At 49.3% G+C, this 14,437-nt stretch overlaps 1 protein-coding gene across 1 annotated transcript; it reads right to left on the bottom strand.

The window, feature by feature from the left end:
* Nucleotides 1-2,475: 2,475 nt before the first annotated feature.
* On the bottom strand, nt 2,476-14,224 carry KCNMB4 (potassium calcium-activated channel subfamily M regulatory beta subunit 4). Its single transcript, XM_027455681.3, has 3 exons — nt 13,759-14,224; nt 8,889-9,016; nt 2,476-3,060 (listed from the first exon to the last, which is right to left on the bottom strand). The coding sequence occupies exons 1-3, from the start codon at nt 14,098-14,100 to the stop codon at nt 2,892-2,894; spliced, it is 639 nt and encodes a 212-aa protein (XP_027311482.2). The 5' UTR covers nt 14,101-14,224; the 3' UTR covers nt 2,476-2,891.
* Between the last annotated feature and the right edge of the window lie 213 nt (nt 14,225-14,437).

Raw genomic sequence — 14,437 nt, 5'->3', positions numbered from 1 at the left:
ATATTACACACGGAATTTGTTGCTAACTCCAGCTATAGGATTTTTGTCAGAGACCACAAGAAACTATTCACTGGCTACACTGAGTTTCATCATTAGGAATTCTGCTGTGCTTCATTTTGTCTGATGAATTAAATAAAAGCCGTCACCTGAGTTTTGTTTTGTTTTGTCCTCACTTTTCTTATTCCAGGTGTCTTCTCCTCTTCCATGAGGACATTCTTGGCTTTAAAATATTTATTTCTGACCATTTAGGCGAAACTGAGCAGAAACACCATCTCAGTGTTCAGCTCCTGCATTCGCAGTGCTGAGCAAACAGGCTTGCGCAGCACATTTCTGCCATTAGCAGGCAATCTGGTGTTGTATTAGACCCACTCAGATGTTGACTTTGAGATTTAAAATAGTTTTGCATTTTCAAGCAGCCCCTCAAGTGAAAGTTTTTTTAAGCACCGGCCAAACTTTCCCCTTTCACATCTTCCACCTGCGCTCACAGGGGACAGCCAGTGCGGGTCGAGTGCCTTGGTCCCAGGGGTCTAGGGACACCAGTGGCAGCGGGAGCAGCTCTGCAGTCCCCGCAGGGACAAATTGCTCGACAGACAACGCTCCAGTGACTGCTTCTAAAATGAGCCTAAGATGTTAGCAGAGAAAGATGCTGTGTCAACAAAATGATTTAATTGCACCACATGAAAGAGAAAGCGGGGCGTGCTAAAGCTGAGCGACAGAGAGCATGACGGAACAAAATTCCTCAAAGCAAGAGCGCATAAATATTGAGTAAAATGGAAAAGGCAACTCTGCGGATGGCTCTGAAGAAAGCAGACATGCTGGCTGTGGATACACTTCAGAGAATATGCCACAAAAACTGGAAAAACACAAAGCCAAGGGGGAAATCAGTGTATAATCCTCTGCAAGGAAATCCCCAGCTTCCACCAAGTATGGGGATTAGAAAGACATTTCTGAATCAACAAAGTGCAGGCTGTGACAGAACAGTGAATTTTAGGATTTTTTTGCTCAGCATCACACACCCGCTTGGCAGAGATGGGTACAGCCTGACTTCGTGTGCCAATTTAGATGTTTAACTTGTGATGTTAATCTCTCTGCAGAATGATTTAATATTGTCCCTGCAGCCATGACTGACTTCCAGACGCCCTTGAAAACCATGTTCCTACCACACTTACAGACACAACTTACAGTTGGGTGAGCTGCATGAACTCAATGCGCTTCTTGCCTTTTGCTCAGAGAACCACTCGCACACAGTTCACGCACAAAAGCTTCTGGAGGAAAGACAGAGAGGATTTTGTTAATCTGGATTTGTAAACCCCAAGCTACTGGCTTGACAGTCTGGATGAATCTGTGTCACCACACCTCTCCTTCTCTTTTAGGAAGACACAGGACACACACGTGCAGAAAGCCACGGCCATTCCCCTTACCTGTAAGAGGTTACCAATAGGGAACAGAGGAGGTGAACTCAGCACGGCTTACACACAACACAAAACTGCCCCTATTAAATGTTAGGGGCTTTAAATTTGGGGGGCTTTTTTAAAAAATAAAAATAAAAATCCCCAAACCACACACATGTAATGCATGTAATGTTTCAGAATCACAGAGATCCAGGGAGGCCATGCAGAGAAGATGTGAGTGAGACGTCGGCACACTCGCATACGCCAGGCTGTGTGCCCTGTTTACCCTGGCAATACATTTTCTGCCCGTCTTTTCTGCAGGCTGAGATGGCACCTCCAAGTAACAGGCATCCTGGTGGGGATGGAGACCAGAGGACACTCAGAAATCACCTGCAGTGCCCCAAGGATGAGGTCAGGCAAATTTGGTTGTATGGGCAGGAACAGGGAAAGCCCTGCAGGGAGTGAGCCCACAGATCCAGAGCTCCAGAGCTCCAGTGGGGCAGGGCTGGGGGCCCCCGTTGGCCCCAAGGCTGGTGTCCTTCCCTTGTCACCCACAGCCCGGTGGCGTGGGTGACACCAAGGCTCGTGGCCCTCAGGAAGTGCTCAGGCACCCTGCTGTTTGGGAGAGTCTCTGGTGAAACACATTCAGGTAAAACCACGCCAACAAAACGTCTGCTCCTTAGGGCCAGAGAGCATTTGGGGGCAACTGAGAGGGGGTGAGAGAAGCTGTAGGGACTGAACACCACTGAGGCACTGAAATTAGATCCAGTATTTAATCACCTTTTCCAGTAATTTAGGTGTTGGTTTTGTTTGTTTGTTTGTTTTTGTTTTTTTGGTTTGGCTTGGTTAGGTTTGTTTTTTTTTTGGGGGGGGGGGAATATTTCTGAGGGGTTTTTACATTTCCTCACAATATGTGTGGGATGGTGAGGGATGTGAGGTGATGATGAGGGATTCTGTCTAGACAGAAGAAAAGTTTGACTTTTAAAGTGATACTCTTCTACTCCGTGAAAAATAAGAAAATCTGCACAGTGATATTTTTGTTGCAAAACTTTTCTTAAAAAGAAAACAAAACACAAAACGAAGGTTAAAAAAATGACAACCAACCTTTATTACTTTGGAAATACAGTCTATCATAAAGGAAATATTTTAAATAGTTGATATTAAACAGTAGCAAAGATCACTTTGCAGAGATGAAATGAGCCACGTCGGGGGTTTTCAGAAACTGTCTCTCAGTACCGCTAGGAGCCGGGCAGCTGCTGGTGAGGACTAACAGAGCACAGCATATTGGTGCAGAGTAGGGTTTGTTTGGTAGCATATACTTATTTACTGCCAGAGCAGAAGAAGCAATTAGCCGGCGCTTTGTAGGGCGGTCTCCCAGGATTTATCCTCAGGCAAGAGCAGCTCCACCACCAGATGGGACGCCGGGGACGCGCAGTGTGTTGGGCCTCCCCGTGTGAGACTCGCGGCCCAGCTTCTCCATTCCCCTCACAGCCCTTCGGATTACGAGTGCTTCTTCTTCTTGATGGCCTCCGCCCTCGCGGCCAGGCTCCTGGCGCAGGCGGTCAGCAGCACGATGAGGACGCCCACCAGGAAGGTGACCAGCGGCCAGAGGAAGCAGTGCAGGAGGACGGTCTCGTCGTGGGTGCGCTTCAGCATGACATCGTCCGGCCTGCAACGGGAAGATATGAAAACCCGCCTGATGTCACCACCGGGGGAAAGCATCTGCCACGAAAATAATTAAGGCGCCTTGTTTGCAGCAGCGCTGGGTGTGATTAAAAGCAGCCTGCTGGGCTCCGCTCACTGCCTCGGTTGGCCTGCCTCATCAGCACCCATGGCAGGCCGCGAAGATGTTGCCCTTGCAGTGCTTACAGACCAAAAAGTTCATTCAGACAGAAATAAATAAAAAAGCGCTGGTACTTTAGGTCTTTCTGGGGTCGTGGTAATCACAAAGAGATATAATATCACACTGTGGATTGAAAAACCACTCCATAAGACAGCAATTACACAAACCAACCTGAAACGGCCTCAGACACCACCCGATGAACTCAAAGTGCAATTAAAGCTTCCCTCCCACCTGTGAGCCCTGGCGTGTCTGTGGGGCCGCACGGAGGCTCCTGAGGGAGCCCTGGCTGTGCTCTGGGTCTGGGTGGAGAACCAGCCTGGGTGGAGAATCACTTTGGGACCCCCCCTAAGGACCTGTCCCCACGCCTCTGCCAGGGGTAGCTAACACACAACCACATAAGTAAGTGATGTGCACATTCCCAAAGGGAAACAGAGGGAAGGGTGGAGGAGAACAGCAAGGAGGAGGCATCTCAAGAGGTTTGGCAATTCAGCCGGGCCAAATGTCGGAAAGACCAGCTGTCCACCTGCCTTCCCCCAGCTTGGGAAGCTGGTCTGGACACCTGCAGGTGGGTTTTCCTCGGCTCTGGCTCTGTCTGCTTTCCCTGCAGTTTAACTGTGCTATTAGCCCCTTTTTGCCTCACTGAGAAATTAATTAAGGGAGGTACCCACAAATAGGCAGATGCCGGCACAGCACATCTCTGTGTAGGAACCAGCAGAGTAAGTCTCTCATCACGAGCAGCTCGTCTACATAAAAGTTGAGACTCCGCTACGTACAAATCGATCAAAAGAAACCCAGGTGTATTCGACAGGGGAGCATGTGAAGGCTGCTTAGCCAAAATCCTCCAGACACATAATCAGGCACATGCGGAGACCGCAATTTGAATGAAATAATATTAGTGTGATGTGCACAAACTTACCAGCCTATGCCAAATTAATGAGAGCACCCAAAGAGGAAATCCTTTCCCAGGAGGCATAATACTGCTTCCCTCCTATTTACTGTATCATCACCTGTGAATTACAGAGTGCTAATTGGCCAGGAGACCATAAATAGACAGCATTCAATCCTCTTGGCTCCAAACTTGCAAGAGACATTGAATTTTAAGTTTTTTTTTTTTTTTAAAGTGGGTACTAATCAAAGAGTTTAAAAACAAAGGGCATGCAAACAAAATAGAAAATTGGATTTGATTAAAGAAAAGAAAGTGTGGTTAGGGAGACCTAGATATCCTTTTAATTGAATCTTCAGAGATTTTGGAAAGCATTTGATGTGACAGCAGTAATGGATTCCAACCTCTCCTTGCAGGTGGGATTGTGACTCTCGTGGCTTAGTCATTTAAAAGGGCTTCCCTTTTGGAGAAGAGGTGCTGTTAGTGAGGTCTCGGGATGAAGGCTGCTTTCAGATGTATGTTATGATGAGTGTTAGTTGCAGCGTGAGTCCCTGTTTAATTCATAGATTGTGGAAGGCAGGCAGCAGCTCCCCGTTAGCTGCTCACAGCACCTCTTCAGACATCGCGTTGTCAAAGCAGCTGTCCTCAGGCACAGGAGCACAAACAGAGAATGTCTGCGAAAATCCCTGGGACAACTCATTCTGCAGCAAACACTGAGGGATAAGGAACAAAATCCGCCTGTAGCAAATAGCCTGAGCTTGTTGGCAGAGCTCTGCACCAACCCTCCTCATGGCCCAGCAAGAGCTGGGTCCATCCTTCTCTCCCGGTACAAAAACCTTCAGCTTTTGCTCCACAGCTTACACAGTGGGACGTGATTAATACAAGAGAGCTGCCTGCAAGTTTTTTGAATCAGAATAGTGCACCCAGAGGTAGCTGTCAGGAGAACATGCCTCTTGGTGTTTACCACCTGCCCATGACTCGGAAGCCCACAGCAGAAAGAAAATGTTGCAGCCATCCAGAAATGGTGCACGTGGACCAAAGGAGCAGAAAAATGTAGCTGCAATCTCTGGATTCCACCTCTAAAGCAATAGCTCTTGGCAGTAGAAACAAGGAGAGCAGAGCAGTGGCTACCAAGTGGGCAGGGAAAACAAGAGGATGGTGGAAGGGTGAAGGGAAACAGGAACGGGAAGGTGCCTCCATTCCCAGGGGAAGCCCTGACTGCACAAGGATGTGGCTTTGCTGGAAGTCCCCCCAGCATCACTCCCCTGGTCTGGAGGCAGTGATGATGAAGCCCAGGGAGGTATGTTGTGCCTGGAAACATGTTTATTTTCTCTGTGAATATCAGGAGATTTAACTACTGAGTGAGGGGGAGCTCATCCTGCCCCAGTGCACGCCACCAAGCCCTGGAGCTGCTGCAGACAGTGGTGGATGCTACCCAACACCACCCAAACAACTGAACAACCCAAAACCACCACAACTGAAGTCTCTACATTAACTGAAAACATACCTCCCCTTTCCCTGCAGAGACAAGGACAGCATAAATCTGTTTTTATTGTTAAAAGGTGAAAGCAGCACTTATTTTTAGCGAGACTTCTTGCTCAGGGTTGCAGCCTCGCTGGCCCTGACCAGGCGCTGTACGATGAGATGTCCTCTCCCTCTCTGGCCTGAGAACAGCTCCACAGGCCACACAGTGAAAGAAAGAATAGAAAAGAGCAATGCCGTCATCTGACTGCAGGGAATTAATTTAGAAAATTGTGTGGTGTACCAAGGCAAACTGAGATTTCTGTTCCACCCTGTATGGATGAGCAGCCCGATGCCCACAGCGCCCTCGGCTTCTGCAGATAATTATTCCCTCATAAATGGCCTCCAGGGTAGACCCGACACCATGCAGGTGGTCACTGCTCACTAAATAGTGTTTGCTCTTCAGATCTAGCATAAATTTGTGTCCAGCACCCTGCAGCAGACACTGAAAGGGATCAAGCTGTCCTGCAGCAAAGCAACCACAGTGCGTTCTTGCTGTCACGGATGAGCCCAGAGCTGAAGAACAATGATGCCACATACATGAGCCACTAATAAATGAATTGACATATGCTGCTCTGTCTATCTCTGCACGGCATGAGATTGAGGGGTCTGAGCTGACAGAGATCCTTGTTTATTGCTTTTTAATTGATATCAATGTCACCTGTAACTTGAAGAAATTAATCACAGAACATCAGCCTGACCTACAGAGTCCCATCAATACACCACACCACTTAGTGCCACATCCATGTGTCTCTTAAATACCTCCAGGGATGGGGACTCCACCACTTCCCTGTTTCGATGCTTGATCACCCTTTCCATGAAGAAATTCTTCCGAATGTCCAATCTGAACTTCCCGTGATGCCAAGTGACAGGATCTGCTCCATCCTGCCCATTCCCTCAGACCTCCCACGCCAGGACATGCAGATGTGACCCTTGTTTGCACGTGGTTGGGACTGCAGACCCCTTGGGGCACTCAATGGGAGATCGATCAGCGCTGAGGTGCCAGAGCTCAGTGCTTTCTCAAACCTTTGCAGCAACCCGAGAGCTTTACCTGAATTTGCTGCTTCTTTTGTGCTCTGCAACACTGGGAGCTGGCTCTTGCTGGGCAGCTCTCCCCACAGGCCGGAGCGTCATCGTGCCAACAGATTGGCACCTTCATCAGAGAGCCAGAAAACCTAAGCCGTGCTTTGGTTGCCTTAGCTAAATGTCAGGCAGCAAGTTGTGCTGGGCCTTGATATTTATATCAACAGAGAATGATTGAAACTGCCAAGTTTGCTTCTCACCCCTTTTGTCTAAATTTGAACTGTACTAATTGCATCACTTTCTTCTTCTCAAACAAGCCTGTTGAAATGTGCCCCACCAAGCTGAAGAGACGAGTCGCCCAACAGCGAGCTCCACACGCGGCAACAATCCTGACAGTGTTACTGAATTAAGTCTGATGAAGGGGAGACAATGTTAATTCATCACCTTCGTACTTACCTAGAATTTTATTCTACCGTCTCAAGAGAACATTAATGTTGTGCATACTACTCCATCTAAGGGACCTGCCACTATAATTGTATATGTTTTGTACAGACTGAGAAGGAGCGGTGAGCTCCACCACACAGTCACTAAAATGCTGACAGAAAACGTGCACATTTCTATTCTGAACAGAATTTTCCCTCAGTTTGTTTTTGGCATTGTTTTTATTTCCTCTTTTCCTGCTTGCCAAGCTCTTTAGTTATCATAGCTCCAGCAGTACACCTAAGCAAACACCTTTCTAGTCAGCAAAACTTATCTTTCGAAGCTCGCTCCTATCTCCAGAAGAAAATGGATGGTGTGCACATTCCAGCTTAGGCTATCTTCAAGTATCTCTGGCAGTTAGCCTCCCTCCTAGCATATATAAATTGTTGTACAATCAGCAAAAGGCAGCGCTTCAAGGCAGCCATAACATTTGGCAATAACATTGAACAATATAGGATGCGGCAAATATAAGGAAAAAAGATCTTGCCTGAGTGCTGCACAATTGGCATTTTACAAATGCTCACCACGACAGCGGCTGCCTGCCCAGTGGGGCCAAAGCCATCGCTTAGCTCCTGCTCAGCAGATCCGAGCACTGGCAGCTTGTTGACCAAAGGTGTCCCAGCAAGGGCCCTGCTAGCACACACTGGCCTCACATTCTCCTCCCTATGTCACAGTGAATGCAGATATCTGACTCCAATACTTCCATACTGAGCCCTGAACCACACCATTCCCACCCAGGTCCCCCTCACCTGTTTAACTTCTGGGTGGTGGTGTAGGACACCCACCCTCTGGTGGGGCAGACATACATTCAGCGCTTAACTTAGCAGCCAGGAACAGCCTTCTCAGCTCCACCAAAATGGCTCGTGCTGATCAAATCAAGCACATGCCGTATCCCTCCAGAACTGGAGTCTAAACCCCTCAAAACCCGGGCTGATCCAAGGATCCTAAGTATCATCTTTGCACCTCCCTGTCTACACGGACCTGTGATCCCCTCCACAGCTGTCCTCCCACATTCCTCCCAGCGTGCCCGCACACCGTGGTAGCACTCAGTTCCAGCCACCACGTCACCTTTTATTTCCCAGCACATCACTACCAGAAGGAGACAGGCAAGAGCACTCCTTCCTAATCCATGTACTGAAGCGAGGAGACCAGCTATGACCCTGGAGCACGTGTAAGTCCCATCAGCACTGGGAGTAAAAGGAAGAATTGAAACAGAAGAGGTGATGCTTCCAGTTACAACTTTCTACTCTGCAATCAGTATGAAAACTGACAGTTCTGTGAACGTTTATTGAATGTATCCAATTCATTAATCCTCTCTGAACACAGTTCCTGAGTTAGTTTGTACTATTTATTGTCTCCCTTTTTCTTCCAGCCCCTCCCAAACACAGTACGGTTTCCCTTCCTTTGAGGGAAGGAACATTTACGTGTATATCCAAGCCATAAAGTTGACACCAGAGTGTTAAAAACCAACGTGTTCTTTGCCATAAAATGCCATGTTTAAAAGAAACTTTCCTTAGAGTTTTGCATTTTTACTTTAAGTGGTAAACGCCCTTTTTCACTTTCCGTGTTGCTTTTCATCAACAGAGTTTGCAAAGCTCTGCACTAAGCACTATGCACTAAACCACATCACTACACGTGTGTATGGGCATACATATGCATATAGACACATTTTTTTCAGACAGAACCCATACACAGCTGTTAAACAGATGTGTAAGCACATCCGTCCATGCAGATGTGGATTACTTACCTCAAGTGCTGGTTAAAATAGCATGTGAAGGGTTGCGAGCCCACTTTCTCCTTCCAGTACTTCTGCTTGTACGTGACATTCTCTGAGTTCTCCTGATCGTCTCTGGCGCAGGGAGGGATGTACGAACACTGCCAACACATGTGGGAGAACAGAGTTACTTCTGCGCTCAGTAACGATGCACCACTTTCTCTGCATTTTCCTCATAATTATTGAAATGGGCAAAGAATAGTTAGTGCAAGAAAGAAACAAATCCAAAATTTTACTTGAATTGCTGGTTACATCCTGCAGGTAGCGGAAAAGAATACGCCAGTGTTCACAAACCAAATAAAGGCTTTATCACATCTTGTTCTGTTATCAAAGCAACCTGCCACGTAACATCTGATGTGTTTGTTGGTTTTCCTTATTTTTGCACGATGAATGTAAGAGCAATCATTTAATTTTGAAGTACTCCTACCAGCTGCCCGGCCTGGGTTTGAAGCGCTTCCCATTTGCAGTGGGACACACAGTCACCAGTTCTGACTAACGCCATGCTAATAAATATTCCAGCAAATCCCAGATGACGGGATATCTGATATCTAGTTGATATCTCTTGGCACAAGACACTCATTCTGCCACTGTTATGACACGGGTAACAAGCACAGACTGTTCAAAGCCCCAGTTCAGCAAAGGTTCAGCATCTGCTTCTTCCATGGAGAAGCCAACAAAAGCTGAGCGTGCAGCGCGCTGGGTGCAGATCCCAGCCTCAGACGTGTGCTGCAAAGCCCAAGGAGACCAAGGGCAGTCTCTCCCCTACGAACAAGCTGAGTAACAGCTTAACTTACCCTCACATAACATGAGGCACGGGCAGCAAGACTACCACTTCTCTGCTGGCAAAACTTTAGCTGGATCCTTGAGAGACCTTCCCTGTCCCCCAGAGGTCGTGTGGATCCTCCACCAAGTTCATGACCTGGTGAACCACTGCATTCCCAATCTGAACTTCAGGCTTAGGAACAGCTACAGGAACAACTATCTTCATGGGAAAAACACAAAGGAAACACACGGGGACTTGCCATAAATCCCAATTACACAGCTCAGAATCAGTACCAGGCTGGTAATATTCTCTCTTCAGTCAAAGCCACTGTTTAGATAGATGACTCAGGGTTCAATTCAGCGTCAGAGAGCAGCTAATACACCTTCACACCAAGGTTTTTGTGAGCTTTGTATCTGGCATGTGTTTGTTGCTAGGTGCTCACCCTCCGGTGTCCCTGCAGATGCCTGAAGCAACTCTGGGTTACTTTGAGTGCTTCACTGGAGCTTCCCATGGAGGAGGGACAGAGGTGTGAGCTCTGGTTTAGCTTCCAGTTTGCATTTCTTGCTTTTCAAAGACTAATTCTTGCCTAATTCAGTAACGTTTTTAAGAAAAAGAAGGCAGACTCGGTAAGCTCTGAGGGGAGCTGTCTCAAGCCTGGAAGACTTCGACTACATGAAAAGGCCAAGAAAATCTCAAGTGCAAACAGACATCAGGGCCCAAGTAGAAGCAAGTCAATGCCTCAAAAGTCAAACTGAAGGCACTAAAAAGCAACCTTTCCAAGGCTGGAAAAGACCGCTAAGATCATCTAGTCCAACCTTTAACCTAGTACTAAAGCCCACCACTAAACCATGCTCTGAGTTCTACATCTACATGTTCCTTGAAGACCTCCAGGGATGGTGACTCCACCACTTCCCTGGGCAGCCTGTTCCAATGCCGCACAACCCTTTCAGTAAAGAAAGCAAACACAGGCATAAAGCAAACATGATGTCCTCCCACTTGAGCCCCTCTATAGCAGGGTGATAATTAGCCCCTAATTTTCCTGCTTGTATAAAGATGCTCTAGGTAAGTATTGTTGAGAAAGTGCAACACACCACTAAAAGTAACACCACGCAACTCCTCATCTCCAGGCAACGTATGAGCTCCTCCTGACTTGTGCAGGTACCTCCACAGGTTTCTGGGTTATCTTCATGGCCTGGGAGCAAGGAAGCGCTGCTGTGACCACCCTGCTGGTGAGGAGCAGCGCTGGGAGATGAGCAGGGGCTCATTCATAAGCACAGAAAAGTAAGTCCCCACAGCTCACGGTGCTGGCTTCACACCTGGCTTTCACCTACCTCTGCCACCAGACAAACCCAGCAAGCAGACCCCACACGAGACCTGAAGAAGGAGCAGCACAGCGTACTGGATTGCAGACAAGTCTCTGCAGCCCACGCCGTGCCCTCGAGAAGAGCCACACAAAACGGCAGAGCTTAGGAAGACCCCTCTGGGCAAGACAGAGGCCACTTGGAGCCAGGAATCTCGCCGTGATCCCAACACCCTCAGGCTGAAAAGGCTGATCCTACAGACCTAGGTGTTGCAGTCTAAGCCGAAAAGTCTGAAGTCTGAGGAGCAAGAGAGCAGATCTTGGTGGCGGTGACGTGCTCTACCACAGCTTCACTCTGCTCACCCTCAGCCCAGTCCCCGCACGCCCTGTGTGTGCTGCCATCTCGCTCCACGGCCTTGGCAATTAATCCCCCCTAAGCCTTATCTCGGAAATGATTATTGCTATCAGCGCAGCTGAAGAAAGGCTACCGTGGCCCTGCTGAAATTTCTTCCTCTGAGACAAAAAAAAAAAAAAAAGAAATCCACAAATCACTCAGACTGAACACAAATGTAATCGTGTGCAGTGCTTTTTATATACATTTCTGGATTAACTCTGACCCAGCTACATAATCTTTTAAGAGCTAAATGAATCCTGGGCTGTACAGCGATGTGATCGTCTTAGGACACAAGGGGGAAAAAAAAAAAGTCTTTTCCTGCAGCCTGCCCTCACTGGAATAGACAGATTGATAACCACCATGTGTATGTTTATACACCAGCCCACTCCATTACGGAAAGTGGAATAATTTTAGTCCGATACACTGGGGATGTTTTTTTGGTGGAGTGAAGCTAGCAGCTGATGCAGCACAGTTGGGTGTTGCGAGGGGCCTGAAATATGCACAAAGAGCCACCCCAGGAGGAGAAGCAGCTGAACAGAATGGAAAATCCTAAGACCCTCCAAAACAAAATTGTTCAAATATATATTTTTTCCTTCTGTCTGGGAGCTGATCAGCCCGCTGTATGTCTAATCACACTAACACGAGGCAGCGTGCTACAGGAAGGTGAGGGAAGCAGGCAGGGTTAAAAGGCTCCTCAAGCACTCATTCATAAGTACCAGACCCAGATCATTAAATCCATCAGATTCCTGGCCTGTTGCTATGACTAATCTATTTTAGCATAAAATCCCCAAAGCTCTTGAAGACGGCGAGACCTTGGGACAAAAATAAAAAGGAGACTCTCAGTGCCCGGCTAGACAGACGCTAAACCCAGGGAACGAAAGGGAACCAAAGCACCAGCTACACGTAACGTCACTTGGTTTAACAGGATATAAGTTCCTAATGAGACCTAAACAACCCTTGAACTGCTTGAAAGCCCCTGCCGGACCCATGGATGTTGCAGGAGATGCTCAGCCCGGGCACCCCGCACCCATCCCTGCTGGGTGCTGGGTTTTTTGTCCCTGCACGTTGCTGACAGCCCCAGCCCCGGGGAAAGGCGAAGTTTGCAAAGCTCCCTCCCGGGCCAGCGCTTCGCCGCCGTCCAGCACTGCGGCCTCATCGCTCATCGCGTCTGAGCCGTGCCAACAGCTTAATCCAAATCCTGTCAGCTTTACCGTCCTGCTTCCCGCTCTGCTGACTTCTGAACGTGGGGAAAAAAGCAACGTGAGCCCCTGAGCTGGCTTAATCCTTCTTCCAAGGGCCACGCAGGTGTGAGCAGGGCTGTGGAGGCTGTGAGGTGTCCCAGCCTTGACACGTGAGCCCGCTCCCCCCGTGGCCCCTCCATGGGGGTCAGCCCGCTGCTCCGCGGCCACATCTCTTGTTGGAGAGCCCAAATCTGCTTCTCCGGTATCGCACCTGGGCTTGGGTGCTTCTGGGGACAGGGATTTTCTGTTTTTCTGGGAACTGCTTAGCAAAATCTCCTCCGCCCGGGTGGAAGGCTGCCAGGAGAGACTTTACTCGGCGTTAAAAGGAGAGAGCAGGGTGAAGTTGCTGCCTCTAAAGACAGAAAGAAGCAGCACGCATCGCCTTCACGCTGTCGGGGCGTGCTGGAAGCTGCAACTTCTTCCCGGCCCGTGTCCCTCTGCACGATGCAGAAGTTTAAGAATGGAAGGAGCAGGGAGGGAAGTCTGGCTTCAGCGCAGACCCCCTGGGTTTTGGGGCCGTGGGTCAAGACGTGCGTGAGAGTGTGTGTGTATATATATATGCACACATAGATGCTTATAGATATGAACATCTACGTGCACATACACACTTATAGAGATAGATGTGTACATACAGGCACACATACACACTTATAGAGATAGATATGAACATATACGTGCAATACATGCTTATAGAGATAGATGTTAACATATATATGTTCAAATACACACTTGCAGAGATAGATATGAATATGTATGTGCACGTAGATGCTTATATAGACAGATATGAACATGTATAGCTGCACATACACACTTATAGGGATAGATCTGAATACATGTAGGTGCACGTACAGGTTTATATAGGTAGATATGAGCACACACACGTGTCCATACACACTTACACAGGTAGGTATGGACACATATACGTGTATAGGTACCTTATATAGGTAGGCATGAACACATACACGTGCACATTCACACTGATAGGGATAGATATGAACACACAGACACGCACACACCCACTTTGTGCTGAGTAACAGCTCCAGGACAGCCCCGAGACCCCCCCCACGACCTCCCCCTCATCACCGGGACCCTCGGCGCTGCCCCCAGCCCCTCGGCGGGGGGGGTCCCGGCGGCTCGGGGCTCACCTTGGGGTTGGAGCGGAGCTGCCGCTCGTCCTCGTGGAGCAGCGCGGGGCTGGCGGAGCGGGAGGTGCGCACCAGCACCTGCAGGCAGGGGTAGCGGGCCGTGCCCCGGCAGGCGGCCCCGCAGGAGAAGGTGCAGGCGAAGCGCTCGCCCAGCTGCCGCACCGCCAGCACCGTGCAGTTGGCGGCGCCGCCGCCGCCCCGCTCCTGCAGCGCCGGGCGCAGCCAGCAGCAGCCCAGCCCCAGCAGCGACAGCAGCCCCGCGGCGATCAGCAGGAAGCCCAGCCGCATGCTCTTGTCCTCCGCCTCCGTGTACTCCGTGTGCGCCGCCCGGCTGCGAGCCATCCCCCCCCCGCCTGCCGCCTGCCGCCCGCCGCGCAGCGGCCATCGGGGGAGGCTCCGCGCGGCCCCGAGCTGCACCCGCACCCAGCGGGGACGGCCCCGGCACGGCCCCCGGCACGCCTCCGCCCCGAGAGGGGAGTGGAGGGGTGGGGAGAGGGAGAGGGGGGTGAGGGAAGGGAGAGGAGCGAGGGGAAATGGTGAGGATGAAAAATGAGGGAGGAGAGAGGGGAAGAAAAGAGGAAAGAAAGAGGAAAGAAGGAAGGAGGAAAAGGAGAAAAGAAGGAAGGGGGAAAGAGAAAAGAAAGAAGAAAAAGAATGAAAGGTAAATGAGGAAAAGAAG

The sequence above is a fragment of the Anas platyrhynchos genome, chromosome 1 (assembly GCF_047663525.1).
Source record: "Anas platyrhynchos isolate ZD024472 breed Pekin duck chromosome 1, IASCAAS_PekinDuck_T2T, whole genome shotgun sequence".
Lineage (NCBI taxonomy): Eukaryota > Metazoa > Chordata > Aves > Anseriformes > Anatidae > Anas > Anas platyrhynchos.
This window is presented reverse-complemented; position numbering and strand designations above follow the sequence as displayed.

Coding starts and splice junctions, on each gene's coding strand:
- KCNMB4 (XM_027455681.3), bottom strand. CDS start 14,100: ATGGCTCGCAGCCGGGCGGCGCACACGGAGTACACGGAGGCGGAGGAC. Junction 9,017..13,758: donor AGCTCCGCTCCAACCCCAAG/GTGAGCCCCGAG, acceptor ATGTGTTGGCAG/TGTTCGTACATCCCTCCCTG. Junction 3,061..8,888: donor TATTTTAACCAGCACTTGAG/GTAAGTAATCCA, acceptor TTCCCGTTGCAG/GCCGGACGATGTCATGCTGA.